Source organism: Salvelinus sp. IW2-2015, linkage group LG18 (assembly GCF_002910315.2).
Source record: "Salvelinus sp. IW2-2015 linkage group LG18, ASM291031v2, whole genome shotgun sequence".
NCBI lineage: Eukaryota > Metazoa > Chordata > Actinopteri > Salmoniformes > Salmonidae > Salvelinus > Salvelinus sp. IW2-2015.
Genome location: NC_036858.1, coordinates 52,572,262 through 52,592,535, shown reverse-complemented (window position 1 = coordinate 52,592,535; position 20,274 = coordinate 52,572,262). Strand labels below are relative to the sequence as shown.

Below are 20,274 nucleotides of genomic sequence, written 5' to 3'. Positions count from 1 at the left end.
GTTTAATAATGCACATAATGTGCAAAATGGTTCAACCTTTTCAATCTTAATCATCTCGATTTTGATTAATTCTGGCAAGCCTCAACATTTGGCCTGCAGACAAAACAATGACTGTCTTTAACATTAGCTTATGTGTGAAGTAGGTGACATTGACATTGAACTGTACATGGTGGTAATAATTTCAACACTAACTAATATGTCCCATACTGAAGTACCTGGACTTGCTGCCTCTGTGTGTTGAGCATGTTGGGGTCCATGGAGAGGGGCCCCAGGACACTGAGCATAATTTCCTTCTCTGAGAGCCACTGGCGGAGCTGTGGCTCCGTGGTCTGGAACATGTCCAGGTTCCTGTTGGACTCCTCCAGGTGCTGCTTCCTGTCCTCCACCGACCCGCTTACATCCGCCCAGGCAGCATCTGAGGAACAAACATCGGTCAGCACAAAACACCCTGGCACCTTGAACTTTTCACAGCCCCTACTGATTAGGTCTTAGCTGTATGAGTCTGCCAAGTTTGTTGGTGTGGGGGAGGCCAGGTATTCTGTCATGGAAAAGGGGGAGCGGTTGACTGGACTGGACTGACCCTGGGTAAAGCTCTCTGCATTGATGCAGTAGATATTAAAACATTTGGAGACAGACAGATGGGATGCTGCATACTGCATACCTATCTGTGCCAGCATCTGCTTCCATTTGGCTGCTTCAGGGGAGTCTGGGTGTTTCTCAATCAAGTGGAGGAGCTTCTCGCTCAGCTTCTGGAGCTGCTCACGCTTTTGTTTCATGTCCTCCTCAAAGGCCTGAGAAAAATAGAGATATAGTGCTTGACTAAAACCATCATATATTTGATTCATTGGCTCTTCATGCACAGAGTAGAGACAAGAGGCACCTGGCCTAAAACATTGGCTTCCCACAGAGCATTTTGCATACCAATAATAATGTGAGATATTTCATATGATACCACTGGATGTACTAAACCACTACTATAATAAGCCATAGGGACAACAACTATTACAATGTAGAAACAGTCTATGCAGACCAGGCCTTGGCTGAATCTACCTTCTGTTGCTCCAGTTGTGTTTTCATGGCGTCTTTCTCTGTGGACGCAGAGTTCCAGGATGCTGTTGTCTTCTTCATGTCCTTCAGCCATGTTATCATGGCATCTGTCTCCTTCTGGGCCTCTGCCACCTGCTGCACCAGGCCAGAGAGCTCTGCAGCCCGGTCCTTCAGTAGTTCTCCCAGGCTCTCGTGGCCCTTGTTGATATATGACATGTTCTGCTGTACCACCATCACCTCTGTGGGTGGTTAGAGGTTAGAGGTTAGAGTGTTAGACACCAGCCAGTTTACCTTTTATAACAACAATGACTTGGACAAGGCACTGCTGTAAGCAGTTACAGCACTACTGGAAATGGTCACATCCAAATTGAGTTTGTGAATTTATTCTGTGATATTGTTTTGCAGTGTGGGCTAAACACAGCTGCTTTGAAATGGGTTTTCATGCTATTGAAGGTATATTGAAAATAGATTGAAATCATGTTCTTAATACATTGGAATGTAAAAAGAATGGGACATTTCCAGTAGAGAGAATCAAGGATAAGTACAAGACGAGGTCTAAAACAGACAATTTCTACCTAACAAGCCATTAAATGATAAGTTGTTATGATAATGTACAGGTCTGGAACACTGTGTAGATACATTCCTAACATGATACACTGTAAAGAAAAAGTACCTTTATTGGTTAGGTAGGCATGGTTTCCAGGGCCACCACCGTTAGCAACAGCTGATCGCAAAACAAAAAAATACATAAGATCATGCTTATTTGTTAAGTACAAATGTCAAAAGCAAACTAAACTCTATTGGGTTGTCATACATGAAAAAGATCATTGTATGATCACTGTGGTTACATTGAGATCAGGGTCATGTTCTGTACAGTACAGCGTAACGTGTTGCAACAGATAACGGGTATCTCCCGTTTCATTGTTTTCTCATTCCCGAACACAACCACTTGCTTAAAAATATCTCTAACAAATTGCTTTGAGATAATCAAACCTTCTGAAAGCATACAGTACCTGACGTGTGTGACATCTTGGTCTTGGCTGGAGATGTGAGAACACTTATGAAGCTACATAGCGCAGATCCTTTGCTATTTATATCTTGGACAGCAGAGCCTTTGGTTGTCCATTCCTCCATTAGAGCCTGCAAAGAGATGAATCAAACCAAGAACATAGTTTACACAACACTGTCCCGAATAGGGCTGCAATTTGCATGGCTACATTGAGAGAACACTGAATGACTCTGTCTTGACTGTTAATTGTAAGAAGCAGGACCAAGCTAAATATATTTGGAGCAATGCAGCATCGAGACTAAAATCTCCTCAAAGGAAACCGTTTTCGATGTCAAGTCATGATTCATTTCATTTTAAACTGTGATTTTTCGCATGGTACAAACAAATTATTCAATATGCAAATGTTTTATTAAGTGTGGAGGGATTTGTGTTTTAATCTTTGATGTTTGACCTATTTACTTATGGTTCGTTACTCTCTTGTCTTTTATCTTTTTTCTGTGACACACTGTACCAGTTCATCTCTGATTGGAAGTTTTTTTCTGGCAGGGAGTCCCGGTTATTTAGTGTTTGACTCCCTGACGAGTCCTATGTAAAACACTTCCCATCCTTTTATTACTTTGGCATGGAAACTACTGTGAAATCAGGGAGGACAAAATAGTGATATATCGCACCGCACTCCTCTTACTCTATTACAAAAACACATTTAGTGCCAAACCTGTGACGTGGGTAATATGACATGAAAACATGGGCGGCAGGTAGCCTAGATGTTCGGCGGTGGAGGAGAACTTCGTGGGCTATCCTCAGCCTTGTCTCAGGGTAGTAAGTTGGTGGTCTGTTGATATCCCTCTTGTGGTGTGGGGGCTGTGCTTTGGCAAAGTTCGTGGGGTTATATCCTGCCTGGTTGGCCCTGTCCGGGGGTATCATCGGATGAGGCCACAGTGTCCCCCGACCCCCCCGTCTTATCTGGTGTCCTGTGTGAATTTAAGTATGCTCCCTCTAATTCCTCTCTCTCTCTCCCCTCCCGGAGGACCTGGACCATGCCTCTGGACTACCTGGCCTGATGACTCCTGGCTGTCCCCAGTACACCTGGTCGTGCTGCTGCTCCAGTTTCAACTGTTCTGCCTGCGGCTATGGAACCCTGACCTGTTCACCGGACGTGCTACCTTGTCCCAGACCTGCTGTTTTCGAACTCTTCTCTCTCACTACCGCACCTGCTGTCTCGACCTCTGAATGCTCGGCTATGAAAAGCCAACTGACATTTACTCCTGAGGTACTGACCTGTTGCACCCTCTACAACCACTGTGATTATTATTTGACCCTGCTGGTCATCTATGAACGTTTGAACATCTTGAAGAACAATTTGGCCTTAATGGCCATATACTCTTATAATCTCCACCCGGCACAGCCAGAAGATGACTGGCCACCCCTCAGAGCCTGGTTCCTCTCTAGTTTTTCCTAGCCACTGTGTTTCTACATCTGCATTGCTTGCTGTTTGGGGTTTTAGGCTGGGTTACTGTATAGCATTTTGTGATATCTGCTGATGTAAAAATGGCTTTATAAATAAATAAAATTGAAAAAAAAATGTGAGAGCATTGGGCCAGTAACCGAGAGATTGCTGGTTCAAATCCCCGAGCCAACTAGGTGAAAAATAAGCCAATGTACCCTTGAGCAAGGCACTTAATCATAATTACTCCTGTACGTTGCTCTGGATAAGAGCGTCTGCTAAATTACTCAAATTAAAAAATGTAACATAAGGCCATTTGAAGAACAAGCTCCACATTCACCTGCACCTTTGTAACATAGCTATGCAGTTGTCCTTCTTTGCACTAAGAACAGAGGTAGAACATTGCATTTCCATAATGCAAATAAGTCAGGGGGCCTATCTAGTACCAGACCAGTCTGTCTGCTCACTCACATTGACTCTCTGCAGGTCATTCAATAGACTCTGTTCACTGCTGGTTGGCTGAACCACAGGGACTTTCTCTGTTGTCTCCTCCAGCCACGTCCTGAGAGCTCCGGCTGCATCCCTGAAGTCTCCCAGCTGGTCCTGGCAGGAAGACACCTCCTCCTCTCTGTGTTGTAAAAGGGAGAAGACAACCACAGTCACATCACATCACAGAGACATATCAAATATGCCAAAACATGACTGTCAACTGGCGAAATAAAATAATGATGTTTCATCTGTGTCAAATGAGAACAAGTATCCCCACAAGTAGATTATACATGAGGATCAGCAGGTAGCTCTGCAACCGTCATCTTCACATACTTCTCTTTCACAGTGTCTTTGAAGGCATTGAAGTTGTTGGAGAGGTTGTCAATCTTTCCCTGAATCTGGGCCATGCTTCCCTCTGGACCCATATTGGACAGCTCCTTTGACAGCTTTTGCAGTATTTCCACATCCTTGGCATGTTCAGCCAACTCAGTGTTAGTGTCCTACAGAAACATTAGAACAGTTAGAACAATTGGAAGATCACTATTGAGCAATGTGTGGTTGAAAATGAGCATTCAATTAACATATTTGATGACTAGCTACCTGCATGAGCTGCGAGAGCTCGTTGACATTTTTCCCTGGCCCGTCTGTTTCGGAGAGGGCCTGTGAGCGCTTGAGCACAAACTGCTGCACCTTGTCCGAGGTCTTCTCGAACTCCTCCACCTTGTCCTTCAACTGCTCCAGCTGCTCCATTTTCTGCTTGTGCTTGTCACAGGTGTCAGAGAAGCGCTGTGACAGGGCATCCATTTTGGACTGCAGCAGAGCCGCGGCGGAGGGGTCAGCTGTCTCCACAAATTTCTTCACCTTGGCCTTCATGGCCGAGATGCTACTCTGGCGACTGGAAATATCCTGCTCCAGAGCCTTGAAGAAAAACACAATGGATGACAAATATATATTTTAGAGACATTTTAATGTTTTTCAATGTTTTTATAGCTTAGGTTTCATCATCTGTAGAAGATCATGCAGAGACAAATTCCAAATTAACTGTTGAGCATAAATAACCAGTTACAGTAAGGTGAATATATGGTGAAATGGCTATTTGACTGGTAAAAACAGTTACACAAAGTTAATGTTTACAGTACATACTGCCCCTTTGCTCAGCACATCTCCAATGGCTGCTGAATCCAGAGGGACTTGTCCTTTCTCCTTCACACTCTTCTCTACTCCCTCCATCCATCTCATCATCTCATCCAGGCCATCCTGGACACTCAGGGAGCGGGTCAAGGTGATCTGAAGCTTCTCATTACGATCACTCACTGACTTGGACAGGTTGTCATACCTTTCCACAATATCATCTGAAAGCAAAGACACAATGCAATGGTTTTAGGGTCAATGCTTAGCACTGGTAAAAGTTCATACCACTTGGAAATTATGAGCAAATCAAGTCAGGGTTTTCACTGTTCTCTCTGTTTGACCTTTCTGCTAAGGTCAAACATATGGAAAAGATTACTGTATCATAAATATACAGCACATACAAAAAATACTTTTGAGTCGGCCAAGCGCAATATCATTAGGGACAGGGTAAAACATTTTACATTCAGCATCACTCCGTCAAGGGAAATATTGTATTCTTTCTAACAAAGACATCTACTTATATTTCAGGATGTTGTGTATCTCTTATTAAAATAATCAGAATTCATGTAAACATTACAGTTTTGGAAACATAGGTTGTCCAAAATAATTGGTCTCTTGGCACCACTTACCCCGGATATGGGGTATGTTGAGCCGCTGGACAGGGTAAGTTGAGCCACCTACAAATTTCTGTACTGAATGAAATATTACCACGACCTTCAAAAACCTTCTCCAATCTTAATTTCCCAAACCCAATTCAACACAATCACAATAACTGTTTTGTCTTTCAATCATTTTAAGCATGTTTGAACACTGGCTTAACAACTTACAAACACTATGTACTTTTTAAAAACACTTTTAACATATACCAGGACCTGGTGTTACCTCATATCCCTGCGATAATGCCTGGCATTACGCTTGGGAAGAAAACATTTACATTTGCTCAAACTGTGGCTCAACTTACCCCGTGGCCATTGGCACAACTTACCCCAAGGCAAAAAAATGTATTAGCCCACATAGCTACAAGGATGAACTTTCATGCTAGGTTTAGGACCTCATATTGTAGCTTATAGAGACCCCAACTGATGTATAGAACAATCTCAAAATGTACTTTGGTTAAGATACAAGCATCATGAAACCTCTAGAACAATACATTCATTTGACATGGTGAAAAAAAAATGTGGGACCTAACTTGCTTACCACTTTCCCCATGTGGTTTCTTCCTTCACAGACTCTATGATATGATGACCTCTTCCTAAATATTTGGTCAAATTATTACATTTGTGTATGGTTTCCTAGAAACAAGGGATGGCTCAACTTACCACACTCTCCCCTACTTCTATTTCACTCCAACAGTCATGAATCACTATGATAGTAACCACACATTGGCAGTGGCACTATATTGTCAAGTATTTCATTATTTTTAGAAATAGCATTGGATGAGAATCTATACTTAAGACTGATTACTCACCTACTGTCTCCTGGATCTCGTCCTGATTGGTCAACAGGTCCCCCTCAGCAGTGACCAGAGAGTCCGATGTTTTGCGGAGTGTCTCCACAGCAGTCTGACGACCAGTGGTCTGATTTTGCAGAGCCTGACCATGACAAACACAGGCAGACAGAAGATTAGACAGTCAACATGTCTAACAGACAAACCACACTGCTCCATATAGATATATCAATAAACTCCAGCTATATCTTTATTACAATGCTGTAATTATACAGGTTTAAAGCTGGAGACAAATATTTTGTAAAAGCATCTAAAAACAAATAGTGTTATTCAAACACTCAAATACTAGAGCTCCACTACTGTAACTTTACATATACCTGACTGGTTGCACTCAGGGGAAAATGTAGCATTTCCCTGACATAAACTACATTCTTGAGTTTTGGGCACCTCTAATCTTCTATATCTCTGAGCCACTGCAATGCAACTCCATAGAGAGATGTAATGGAACATGACTTTACTCCCACTCTCTCTCTCTCTACACTACATACTTTCAGTTGCAAGCCAGCTTGACTCAGAGAGTACTGCAGGGACATCATTTATTAAAGGATACTAGGCATTCTCTACACCTCTGTCCAGTCCAACTCCAACCGTAACCCCCCCCCCCCCCCCCCCCCCCCCCGCCTCAAAGGCATAAGCAAGAAAATGTACGAATGGTTAGGATATTCATGTCTTGGGGACTGCTTTGAGGTTTGAATTTGGACCTATAAATAGCAGTGTTGTTTTAAAGTGAGTGGAAACACTGTATATGGAGAGGGGAGTCTGAAGCAGTGTAATGACCTCTAAACCCATTCACTTCTCAGAGCCATCAGTGAGTAAACTCTGAAAAAAGGCTGTTCTGTAAACAGCTATTCCTCCACTTGCCCTCCTCTAGCCCGGAGTCTGTTACACTGTGGTAATGTGCTTTGTCTGGATAAAACACATACTGATTTGGTGAGATTTTATTTTTTTTGTCATACCTTGGTGTCCTCCAGCTGTTTCTGTAGGGTTTGAGGGTCGGCAGCAATGGCCTCAGACTGTTGCCTTCTGGCTTCCTCCGCTGAGTTGTTGAGCCACTTCAGGAGACCAGCGGTTGAGTCCTCGTACTTCTTGTACTTGTCCACCACATCTTTGAGGTTGTTGCCGAGCTCATTGCACTGAAAGAAATTAGTTTTGATGTTGATCGCTGTGGTAGTTACTAACTTGGAATGCATGCAGTATAACTGCCTACTCTTTTCTGTATCTCAACCTATAGAAAAGCTGGACAGCAATATATAATAAAATAGCATTTAATCTGAATTGTTTTTAAGATCAACAGTTACACAAAGTCAACATTTGCCTCTCAGTATGAGAGTGAACCAGTGTTGTGATACAGAACAATGACTCATTTGCTTTCATTTTGATTAAACAGAAATGCTTCCACCGTGTGGTGAGAGTAGGATATTACATCCATAAAAAAAGAACATTCAATCAGCCTGAGATGTGTGTCTCATTCAGTGTTCACCGTACTGATTTAAATAGGTAGGCCTCCTGGTGTTACCAAGGTGGTTCAGTGAACAACATGAATGTGATCAGTAACCTTGCTGAAGACTTCGAGACTAGGCTTTAGTCCAGCGGGCTAAATCAGTCTTGTGGTACTGGTATATAAAGTTTACCTGAGAGTGCAGGGCTTTGTAACGGCTAGCAACCGAGTCCAGCTTATCCTTTACAGCAGCGCAGGTTCCAGTGGTATCCACCTCCAGCTGGGCATCTTTCCCCTCAGGGTCCATGCGTCCACAGGCTTTCGCCACGTCCAGCACCTTCTGCCCTGAGATGGTGATGAACCGCAGGTCCCCCTTGTGGGAGATGACGTCCTCAGAGAAGCTCTTCTGTCTCTGGAGCTTCTCTGTGAGGATGTTCAGAGCTCCAGCGGGGGCTCCCAGCTCCCCCACCTCCCCCTCGGCCTGCTGCAGCCAGCCCTCAAACTCCTCACAGTCTCCTTGGAACTTCTTCAGCTCCTCCTGGACTTGGACCACCTGCTTCATCTGCTGTTCTGCCTGGGTAAGGGAAGCGTTGTACCGACCCTTCAACTCCTGGATGTCCATCTGCAGCTTGTCTTTCTCCGTGGAGGACAGGGCATGGGCCTGGTGGTCCAGCAGAGCCTGGGCTGACTGGGTGGCCATGATCATGTCCTGCTGCTGGGACAGGATCTCCTGGTGACGAGCCTGGAAGAGGAGAGAGTCCATTCAAATTCCAAAAGCTTTATTGTCAAATTGACATAGTATGGAAAATTGCCACATGAAAAACCTACAACACTGACATTTAACACACAGGACAAGATATGAAATTAAAAAATAAAATAAAGTGAAAATATTGCATTTAAGTATTGGTTAACTCTTGAGGTTCCTAGGGTCTCCACCGAGCTAGGTAAATCTGCTTTTAGTTTTAATGGACTCTATTGCTGGAACGGATTTCAAAATACATTTTTTATATGTATTAGTATTTTTTTATTTAACCTTTATTTAACTAGGCAACAAATTCTTATTTAAAATTACGGCCTACACCGGCCAAACCCGGACGATGCTGGCCAATTGTGCGCTGCCCTATGGGCCTCCCAATTATGGTCGGTTGTGATACAGCCTGGATTCAAACCAGGGTAACTGTAGTGACGCCTCTAACACTGAGATGCAGTGCCTTAGACCGCTGCGCCACTTGGGAGCCCAAAATTATGTTCTGGTGTCATTCAGGCACTTTGAAGTATTGACTGGGGACTTATTTGTTGAGGAATGTAACTGTTTTTCTGGGTGATATGTGATGTTTTATTTGTGCTTCCCATGACTATGTTTTTGTATTTATATACATATATACAGTGGGGAAAACAAGTATTTGATACACTGCCGATTTTGCAGGTTTTCCTACTTACAAAGCATGTAGAGGTCTGTAATTTTTATCATAGGCACACTTCAACTGATGGAATCTAAAACAAAAATCCAGAAAATCACATTGTATGATTTTTAAGTAATTAATTTGCATTTTATTGCATGACATAAGTTTTTGAACACCTACCAACCAGTAAGAATTCCGGCTCTCACAGACCTGTTAGTTTTTCTTTAAGAAGCCCTTAAAGAAAGGACCTTGAGATGTCTCTCACAGTTGAAGTGTACCTATGATAAAAATTACAGACCTCTACATGCTTTGTAAGTAGGAAAACCTGCAAAATCGGCAGTGTATCAAATACTTGTTCTCCCCACTGTATATATACACATACATACATACACATATATATACACATACATACATACACATATATACACATACATACATACATACATACATACATACAAAAACCTATATACATGTATATATACATATATACATATATATATATATATAAAAGAAAAGAATAAGGAAAAGTTCAATGCAGCTATTAGAAAAAGGGACCTGAGTCTTGTGTAACAACAAGCCACTATGAATCAAGCACCACCAGAGAGAATAGGTTAATTTACCTTGACCCTATCATACTGCTTGTCCAGGTCCAGTTCTGGGGTCTTCTCTGTAGCCTGTCTGCCAGTGTCATTATCTGTAGTCTGGAGAGCGTTTCCATTGTTTCCATTGGGGTCATCATCCTCTCCCAGAATGTTCTTGGCTGAGGTCTCCGATGGCAAAGGCATGTTCCCGTTCTGTTTGCCCATATGGTCTGTCTGATCGACCCCCATCCCTTTCTCATTCCCTATGTTGTTGATCCAATCCAGCAGACCCTCGATCTTGTTCTTGCTCTCCTCAAGCTGCTCAACAACAGCTTCCTAAACAGGTAGAATATAGCGAGTTATATGATGTTGGCTAAATTATATGATTAAATAGATAACTATACATTTTGTACATTTATATTTTATTTTAATAAGTAAGCAATCATCAAGCTGAATTACATAAATAATTGTATGTGTCTTTAAGCGGATCTATCTTTTCCTGTAAACTACCTACAATAGAAAGTTTAACTGTCATGATTCAGATTTGCACCGAGTTATGGTATATGGATAATGTTGATGTAAAATGTAATATGTTTCCAACCTTCTCAGTCTCCTGTTTGATAGCAGTAGTCACAGACTTCTCCACGTCTTTCCTTGACTCCTCGGCGCGTTGGTTGATGAGTTTGACCTTGCTCTTGGCGTCCTCCAGCTTGCTCTCGATGGCAGCGATCTGATCTGGGGTCAGCTTAGACCGGTTCTCATCCAGGAACTTCTTGGTGCTGCCGATGACCTCATTCAAGGCACTGCCGTTGGTCAGGATATCTTTCTGCAAGGCCTGGACATTCAATATTTAACACACAGAGACACAGATGCAGACACAGGCACAGAAAGCATGATAACAGAAATGTTAGGTGATAAATTAGTGAACCCATCAAACAAGATTCAGTATAATAGCAATACATGTGTAACACAATGTGCATAATTGTGTTATGATAAATGTGTAGCAATGACATCATACTTAAAATAAAATAATGTAGCCATACATTCTATAGTTCAGGTGCAATTCATTTATTAGATAACCAACATTTCGTCAACAAGCTACTGTACTGTACCTGATGCTCTTTCTGGACCTGCTGCAGGTCTTCCACACTCTCTACACTCTTGGCCTGCTGCTGCTGGCCTATCAGACAGTTCTCTGTATTGGTCAGGTTGTCACACAGCTCCTGCAACTTGTCTGAGAACTCCTTCTGTTTCTCCACCAAGCACTGCACACACCAGAGAGCAATGTTACAATGTTACACTCCTCCCAACAGCATACACTACATAGTACGCATTAATCATACTGGACGTTTGTAGATAGTCAACCCCTGATGACAATGGTCTGAGTATGCTGTAAACATGCTAGCCACTCAACAGGCCAGCATTCTGACATGGTAAAGAAAGAGGACGGGTTTAGTAGAGAGCAATAGGACATTTGTTCACAAGTGTGTTAGTGCTGAGGTTGGTTGAGAAAAACGTTCCCACACTGAAGATGCCTTTGGAGTTTGTCCTCTGGAGTTTAGAGTTTAAAGGTGTGTTGAAGCCTGTGAAACGTGAACACGACCAGGAGAAAGATTAGCGTTTGGCAGTGGTCAAGCAATGGTCTTTTTGGTGTTAAAAGAAACATGCAAGAGACTAACTTCTCATTAAAACACATTCAAAACACATCATTATAAATCTGACTTAATGAATTCTAGTGACATTATTTTATATATATTCTAAAATATATATCATGACCATAATTTGTTTATGTAGCTATAAAATACACACACAGCCACACTTCACTTCAACCAATACATTTTCATAGTTTTCTCAACAAACTGAAATCAACTCTTTCCAAGGTGCAATGGCCCTAAGCCCAGTCATTTGGGTCCAAACCTTCTGCTGACTCTCATTCTCGCTGATCTCCAGCTGGAGTTGAAGGGTGCGTCTATGATTGGCCACCCTCTCCATCTGATCCTTAATTGCCCTCTGGGTGGCGCTGAGAGACTTGAGGAGGTGCCTGCTCTGGGCCGGGCTCAGGAACTGGGCATGCTCTGAGATAAAGTACTGGATGTCAAACGCAGTGTCCTCCAGATGCCTCTGGGTACCTGACACATTAGTCTCCATGTCCTAGAAACACAGACAGGGGTCATGGAAGGGGGCTGAACCAATCAACACAACTCATTGGATGTATAAATGTAAACCATAATATATTGTGTCATTGGTTAATTCGAGGGAAAAACCACAAACTTTTCAYTTAACCTTAAAATACTGTGTATTTTATTCATATATACTTGAAATACACTACTGTAGGTGAATGTGGAACATAAGGAGAATAAGGTATGAAAAGATACCTCATTATTCTGGATCATTTCTTTCACTGTGTCCACGTCATATGTGTTCATGATGTCGAGGTTGTAGGTCATCTCAGAGTTGTCATGAATACAGCCTGATAGTTGATTAAGGGTACTGAGGAGCTCCTGGTATGTTGACTCCAAATTGGCCTGAAAAACACAGTTCATACAATGAGGATTAATTTCATAGACTTTGTATTTACTGCAGTTCAGTAATATAATTTCCTAGATCAAAACAATGAGAAACAAACACTGACCTTCCCTTTATCAATAGCCTGCGTTAGAACGTAATTCCTTTCTGCAGACATTTGGCAAACGTCTGCAAATGCTGGCTGCAACTCTCGAAAGGCTGAAGCCAGATCTTGGTGGATATGCGTGGGAATGAGTTCATTAGCAGACTTTAACAGCTGCTTGGCTATGTCCAGATCTCTGGTTAGAAAGCTATCCAGTGTAGACAGATGTGCTTCCAACAACTAGAAACAGAAGTGGGTGAATGTTGAGACAGATGCTCATGCAAGGAGGGGACACTCAGAAACAGAAAGAAAAATGTAAGTGGCTAGAAAGTACCGAAGGTGCCACATTCTTTCAGGGATGCATTGTTATTATAATGCRTTCAATCCTTTCTATGGTGCATTTAAGTGTATGTGATACAAACCTGAGATTCCTCCAGCTGACTGTGTAACTCCTCCATGTTGTTACTCAGAGAGCCCTGCTTGGATGACAAGTCGTTCCTGATCTCCACTAGAACATCTGCATGATCCTGAAGTCTACCAACACACTCCAGATAATCCTGGGTGGAGTACTGTTTCTGAAAATACATAAAATACATAACATATATGAATAATTTCAAATAAATACATATGTCATATACATGAGTAGTAGTTATTTTATATGCATTTATATGCGTTTCGAACATAAAACTTACCCTGACCTTAGGATGAACTGCTCCAGCATTGCCTGTGTCTGAAATGGTTTCAACCTCAGTAGATTGATATAGGTCAAAACCTTCCATGGGATCTGCCACGGCACCTTCAGCCTCATCGGACGAGTCCTCCTCCTGGATGATCTCCAGGTTGCGTGGCCTGTCCTCATCAGGAGCACCCCCCAGAATACTGCTCAAGGCTCCAATCACATCTCTGAGCATGGCAGGGTCTTGGCTTGAGGATACACTTTGAAGAACCTGCTGAAACCTAATCTGGATCATATCAGATGGAGGTGTTTCTTCATGGCGTGGTTTCCCTCCATCCAGACTAGTTTTACCTGAACGGAGAGCCTCATGCTTCAACAGATCCCTGAGGAGATCTGGACTATTACTTTTCACAAGCCCAGGAGCTGCATCTGTCTCACTACCAAAATCACCAGAACCTCTTCCATGGGACAGTGGATTGTCCTGTATCAGGTTGATGATGCCCTCCAATGCTTGGGTCTCAGCCTTTTGTAATTCATCGACATCTGCCCCCTCCACTCTCATTCTCACCAGCTCACCTAAACCGGACCTTAGAGCACTATAGATGGCCGACGCAGGTGGTAGGACACTATCAGGTGTCATGAAGTCTGGTTGAACATCAACAGTCATCAGATGGGGATGATTCTCATCAGCAACGCATAGATTTAGCCTATTTCCATCCTGCGTAAGATCTGACCCCAGGCCAGGCTCTTTACCCTTTACCAGATGCTGTAAGGTAATTTCTGATGTTGAGGTGGTATTGGAGGAAGWGTCTGGTTGAACAATAGCAGCCATCGGCTGGGGATGATTCTCAACTGCACCACATTCATCTTGTTTAACAACTGATCTCATACCTGGCTCTGTTGCCTTTAATGGATACCCTGGGAACATTTCTGATGCTGATGACGAACTTGTATCAGGCAACTTCTCAGACACAACTGAGTTACATTTGCCAGTACCTGTCTGTCCTGTCTGTGATGACTTGGACACAGTGGGTGAATCAGCTTGATCAGTAATCTGTGAGACACTACCATCAGATGAATCTTCTTGTCTCCCTGAGGATGGTTTGCTGTCATCACCTCTGCTTGATTCAACCCTGTCATTAGCTTTAGCGTTAACATTAGCGTTTGAATTTGACAGATGTTTATCAGTCAGTGTCAGATCAGGGGTAATTCTGTTAGATATCACTTTAGTGGGAGCAGTTTCTAACTGCTCTTGATCACCGATATCATAGCTGTCATTATTGTCACAGTGTGTTTCTATGATCAGTACACTGGATACAATAGCTAAATCAGAGGAGTTAGTCAACTGCACTGGAGTCTTTTTTTGACCTGTTGGCTTACTCTGACTGTACCCATTCTGAGAGAATGTAGGCTTGATATCTCCACTAATATCCCCATCTGACTTCACTAGCGATTGCTGAGGTGGCACAGTGCTAAACGATGAAAGTCCATCACTGTTTATTACCATTTTATCCACATTGACACCCACGACTGCGGACACTGTGCTTGTTACATCGCTAGACAAATCTCTCAGTGATGAGCTATCTATTCTCTGACCTGACTCCTTGACTAGCTGGCTAGCTGGCGGCTGAACTGCGTTCAACACATTCTCCATTTTCCTCTCATCAGACAACAGATCACTATGTGATGAGCAGGACACGCCCGAGTCACTCTGAACAGGACTGACAGTCTGGTTCCCCATTATCTCACGGTATCCTGCTCCCAGCTGCCCATCACCCGGAGTGAAGCCGATTGCCTCACAGGACAGATCCGTGCCTCTCCTCAGAGAACTGTTACCATCTTCCTCTGTCTGTCTCACCTCTTTAGCCTGGGCCTGAGGAGCTCCGCTATCTCCACTATCACTCAAACTGAGAGAGTTTGATCTGTTTGACAACATGTCATTGTGGATAGAATTTCTAGACCCAGGGACCATGTCTGACAGTGGACTGGTAGGGGCCTGTGAGGAACCATCTTCCCTTAATGAAGATGATGTGTCAGGTTGATGGATGACACGTTCCCCTGTTACCTGATCTGACAGGATAGGTGATAGGATCTGTCTACATACAGGCCCATGACTAATGTTGAACGAAGGTAGTAAGGACTTCTGGGAGTCGCAGTTCTGTTCTCTGTTTCCTTCTGCATCCAGATCTTCCCCTGCATGTCTATTCCTATTCTCTTTACCTTCTTCCCCATTGACATCCTCATCAGGGGCGTCAAGAACCAAAACCGGCACATTTTTGTCTGTTTGATGTTGACGTATATTCTCGGCCTCGTTGTTGTCTATGAGGCCCAGACTCTGGGAATAAGAAATGCTGTGCATGCAGTTTCTATCAGGGTCGATGATTGCGTTGTGTACTGGGTCTGAGTGAAGGATCTTTTCAGCCAAATCATCATCAATCAACCCTGAATCCAGCGCTTCATTTACACGAATAGTGCATCCGGACTTGGAGTCATATACACCACCCAACAGGCTCTGCTGTTCCATGATCTGCAGGGCTATCTGGGAGGATATGGAGCCTCTAGACACAGCTTCTTTCAGGGTTGCCACTGTGCTTCTCTCATCCCCTAAAACCTCTCCCTTGTGGAGCTGCAATGCCAGAACTTCTAACACAGTCTCCTCATCCACAAGGCCTTTATCAAGAGCTGCATCAAGGTCATAGCGTTTCCCAGAGATGATGTCCAAAATACCACCCTCCTCTAGTTGGGCTCTGAGAAGGTGGATCGCAAAGCCTCTCTCATCTTCATTGTCCCATGCTTCTTCCTCAGTGCATGGAAACTCTGTGGATGTGTCAAGGGTGTCTGCCAATAAAGTGGACAATGGAGATGATTCAGATTTTGTGTTCTTGTCTGTCTCACAGCCAGGTGTATTTGTGGGACGTTGTGGGGAATCTTGTGCACCCGGTGGCAAGTTCAGGCCTGTGTCTTTCACTGAGCACAAAGTAGAGATTTTCAATATGGGTTGTGTGGCTGAACCTCCATTGAAAGTCCCTTTAGGTTGATTATCTGAAGCAACATCTGTTTCTGAATCAATTTTAATTGATGTTGGGCTTGTGCGCATTGTGTTTTTTTGATCGATTCTGTCAGGCAAAACACACATTTCAGACGCGTGCTGCCTGGTATTCTTTTCAGAGTCAATAGATATGGATGATTTGTCTGTGAAACTGTGTACTATCTCCCTTTCGGAATGTTCTACATTATTGTCAGAGCTACAATATTCATTTTCTGCTGGCACGCTTTTGGAATTCTGCGCAGCTGAGGGGAAACTTGTGTCTGTGTCATTCACCGAGCACAATCTTTGGTGGGTTGACCTTTCCAAAATGACTTGGGTGGCTGACCCTTCATCGAAAGTCCCTTTTGGTTGATTAACTGAAGAGGAGGTTTTTAAATCAAACGCCAATGGTTCTGGGCTTGTGTTATTAGTGTTCTTTAGATAGATGCTATCACACAAAACACTTCTTTCAGAATCAGGTTGTCTGGTATAATTTTCAGAGCTAAACGATTTATCTGTAAAACCTTGTACTAGCGCCCTTTTGGAGTCCTGTACACATGAGGGCAAGCTAATATCTGTGTCATGTACAGAGCATGATCTAGGAGTTCTGCTTTTCAAAATGGTTTGTGTGGCTGAACCTCCATTGAAAGTCTCTGTTGGTGTATCTGAAGATATATGTGAGGTTTCTACATCAATGTCAAAGGGTACTAGACTTGTGTTGTTTGTCCTCTTCTTCTTCTTTTTCTTCTTCTTAAAAACACTTGCTTCAGAATCACCTGAGCAGGATCTAGGAGTTGAGCTTGCCAAAGTGGTTTGTGTGGGTGATCCTCTATTGGCTGTCTCTTTTGGTTGATTATCTGAAGCTATTTCAGAGGTTTCTAAATTCATTTCAATTAGTGCTAGGCTTGTACTGGTAGAACTAACCTCTACAGATGCTTCCACTGTGAGGCCTTGTGCCACTGTCCTTTTGGAATCCTTGACACCTGATGACAGGCTCATGTCTGTGTCATTCACTAAGCACAATCTAGGAGGAGCTGAGTTTTCCAATATAGTTTGTGTGGCTGAAACTGCATTGACAGTCTCTTTTGGTTGATGATCTGAAGCTATTTCTGAAGTTTCTACATCAATTTCAAACGACAATGGGCTTGTGCCCTGTCTGTTCTTTTGATAAATGCTATTAGACAAAACATTGGCTTTAGAATCATATTGTCCAGCATTCATTTCAGAATGAACAGCTACAGATGCTTCCTCTGTGACACGTTGTGCTAGCAAGCTCATGTCTTTGCCAATCACTAAGCAAGATTTAGTAGGGGATGAGCTTTCCGACATGGCTTGTGAGGCTGATTCTCCTTTTGGTTGATTATATAAAGCTATATCTGAGGTTTCTAAACCAATTTCAACGGATGATGGGCTTGCGTTCTTTTGATAAATTCCATCAGCCAAAACACTTGTATCAGAATCATGCTGTCTGGTATTCTTATCAGAGCCAGATAACTCTTCTGTGAAATCTTGTGCTAGCATGCCTTTTCCAACCTGTGCACCTGAGAGCAAGCTCATGTCTATGACATTTACCGAGCACGATTTGGGAGAGTTTTGTGTGGCTGAAATTCCATTGAAAGTCTCTTTTGGTTGATTATCTGAGGTTTCTACATCAATTCCAATAGGATTTATATGTATTGTGTTATTTTGATAGATGCTTATTTCAGAATCCGGCTGTGTGGTATTGTTTACACAGTCAATAGCTGAAGCAGACTCCTCTGTTCCATCTTGGGCTAGCACCATAAACACATTATTAGAAAAGGCTTTATTGTCAGATTGATTATAATTTGACTTATCCTCCCTGAAGAAACTGGATGCATGATGGTCTTTCATTGTTCCATCGGTTTCCTCGTTAATGTGCAAATATCCCAAATCCTCAGTATTGCTTTCAAACGAGATCTCTGAATCTTCAGAAATATCTTCTTTCAAAGAAATATCTTCTTTCAAAGAAATATCCACAAAAGCGGCCTTACCAAGTGCAGTGTTTTGTAGCTGGTTTTCAGATGTCTCTACTGAAATGTTAACTAAAAGTTCAGCCATTTTAGTCAACTGTCCATCGAATATTAAAAGCCTTTGTCCGGATTTTGGATCCATGTAACTATTCATCATGAGGTATGAGATAAATAACTGTTTTGCCTCGATGGGAGATGGGGCATTTATGTTCTCATCATCAATCTCAATATCATCTGTAGGGCGATGGGATCCTCCAATCTGAAGCTCCCTCAACATCAGCCAGCTAGAAAATCTATCATTAAGGTCGTCAACATCAGGAAAAACATCTGGTATTTCAATGGTTTTCAACACCTCTGCTGTATGTGTGTCAATGAAACCATTTTGAGTAGCAGAGTTAATATCCACTACCTCTGAGTCTTCTGCTATGTAAAGGGCAGCTATCTTCTGTCTATTGCTGAGCAGTTTGAATGCCAGCTGATTGGTGATGATTTCATGCTGCAGAGAGGTAGACACGGTCAAGATTTCACCAGAGTGAGGCCATAAAAGTCCCATGAACCCCTTCTGTTTCTCGAGAACCAAGAGTGCACTGCTAGAGCTCATCAAATCACACTGAACAGCCTCATCCACCGATAGCCTTTTGCCATTCTGAGGGTTCACTATGCCTCCATTTTGGGCCTGCTGGCTCAGTATCCCAGTGGCAGTGCCTTGATCAATCAAGCCTTCTGACAGTGCTTCCTCTACGGTGAGCTTACGGCCTGTTTTGGGGTTGACGATACCACCTGCAAACAGCTGAGCCCCCAGCAGCCTCATCGTGGTCTGTCTGTCAATCAAGCCCTCATGAACCGCACTAAGTACACTAATCTCCCTCCCAGATGTCAACTCCATGTTTCCATTGTGGCTTTTCTTCACCGGCAGCAGTCGCAGTCCAGTCTCCACATCAGCCACGCTCCTCTGCACCAGCTGGGTGAGCGAGACCTTCTCTGCCGTGCCGGGGTTGATCAGGTCCTTCCATGTGTCCTGTCTCTCCAAGAGCTTGACGTACAGAGGGGCAGGGATCAGGCCAAACTGAAAGGCCCTCTCCAGGGTCAGTACATTGCTCGTGTAGGACACCCTCAACCCACCTGTAGCCAGCTGGATCTCTATAACCTTCATGGCCAGGCGCTCAGAGATGGCCCCCTCTCTAAGCGCTGCTATCACAGGGAGAGGTTCTGAGGAGAACAGTGGGCTCAGGATACACTGGTTGGCTTCGTTGAGCTCTCTGAGCTGCTTCCAGGTGGGCTCGTCAATGAGGTTGTGATGGAAAGCATCGTCCAGCTCCAGACACATCCTTAACTGAGGCAGAACGAGGCCAGAGGTGATGAGCTGAGCCTCCAGGAGACAGAGCCCAGTGTTATGGTCGATCAGGCCGCTCTGAACAGAGCTAAACACAGAGTAGACCTCTACACTTCCAACTTCGAGTACCCCCTCAATGGTCTGAAACGCCTGTGGAAAAATTAAGCATGAGCAGACATATTCAACAACAAATTGTAAAATCCAAAATGTTATGATACAAATCATATAGTTGATTTATTATTGACAAATTGTCATAATTTATAGTGTATTCTAAAGCAAGGTGAAACATTTACTCACCCCTCAGGCAAGCATGTGAATGTTAACAGTTCATATGCAAAAGTGCAAGGCTGTGTCAGTGTGATTCAACAGCAAGAAGAAGTAGACACACTAAAGGCTGGCATGCATCTGGGAACAGAATATTCAGTATCTTGCAAAACAAGAGAGCAAGTTAGACACAACAAAACAAGGCTGTTATATTTGGTTGTTGGTGACCACCTGTAAGAATTAAAAGGAGATCACCAAAGCTTGGTTTCAATGATGGCTGTGAAAAGTCAGAATGAGGCTGGGTGACATGAAACACTCATGCTCC

General features: G+C 43.2%; 1 protein-coding gene across 27 annotated transcripts in view; it reads right to left on the bottom strand.

Annotated features, from left to right (window-relative positions):
• LOC111977567 (dystonin) overlaps positions 1–20,274 on the bottom strand; it is a 198,098-nt gene that overhangs the window by 62,016 nt on the left and 115,808 nt on the right. For 24 of the 27 annotated variants that reach the window (XM_024007053.2, XM_024007056.2, XM_024007061.2 and 21 more), the window contains 20 exons: positions 13,350–19,835; positions 13,080–13,232; positions 12,682–12,897; positions 12,425–12,574; positions 11,967–12,200; positions 11,162–11,314; positions 10,651–10,884; positions 10,089–10,385; positions 8,259–8,807; positions 7,584–7,760; positions 6,589–6,712; positions 5,133–5,341; positions 4,590–4,907; positions 4,323–4,489; positions 3,972–4,128; positions 2,061–2,187; positions 1,721–1,771; positions 1,051–1,286; positions 662–791; positions 216–415 (listed from right to left, as the gene is read on the bottom strand). In XM_024007053.2, the coding sequence (XP_023862821.1) occupies positions 216–415; positions 662–791; positions 1,051–1,286; positions 1,721–1,771; positions 2,061–2,187; positions 3,972–4,128; positions 4,323–4,489; positions 4,590–4,907; positions 5,133–5,341; positions 6,589–6,712; positions 7,584–7,760; positions 8,259–8,807; positions 10,089–10,385; positions 10,651–10,884; positions 11,162–11,314; positions 11,967–12,200; positions 12,425–12,574; positions 12,682–12,897; positions 13,080–13,232; positions 13,350–19,835 (10,368 nt within the window). The remainder of the gene's footprint in view (positions 1–215; positions 416–661; positions 792–1,050; positions 1,287–1,720; positions 1,772–2,060; positions 2,188–3,971; positions 4,129–4,322; positions 4,490–4,589; positions 4,908–5,132; positions 5,342–6,588; positions 6,713–7,583; positions 7,761–8,258; positions 8,808–10,088; positions 10,386–10,650; positions 10,885–11,161; positions 11,315–11,966; positions 12,201–12,424; positions 12,575–12,681; positions 12,898–13,079; positions 13,233–13,349; positions 19,836–20,274) is intronic. The other 3 variants (XM_024007044.2, XM_024007043.2, XM_024007065.2) reach the window with 3 other exon arrangements.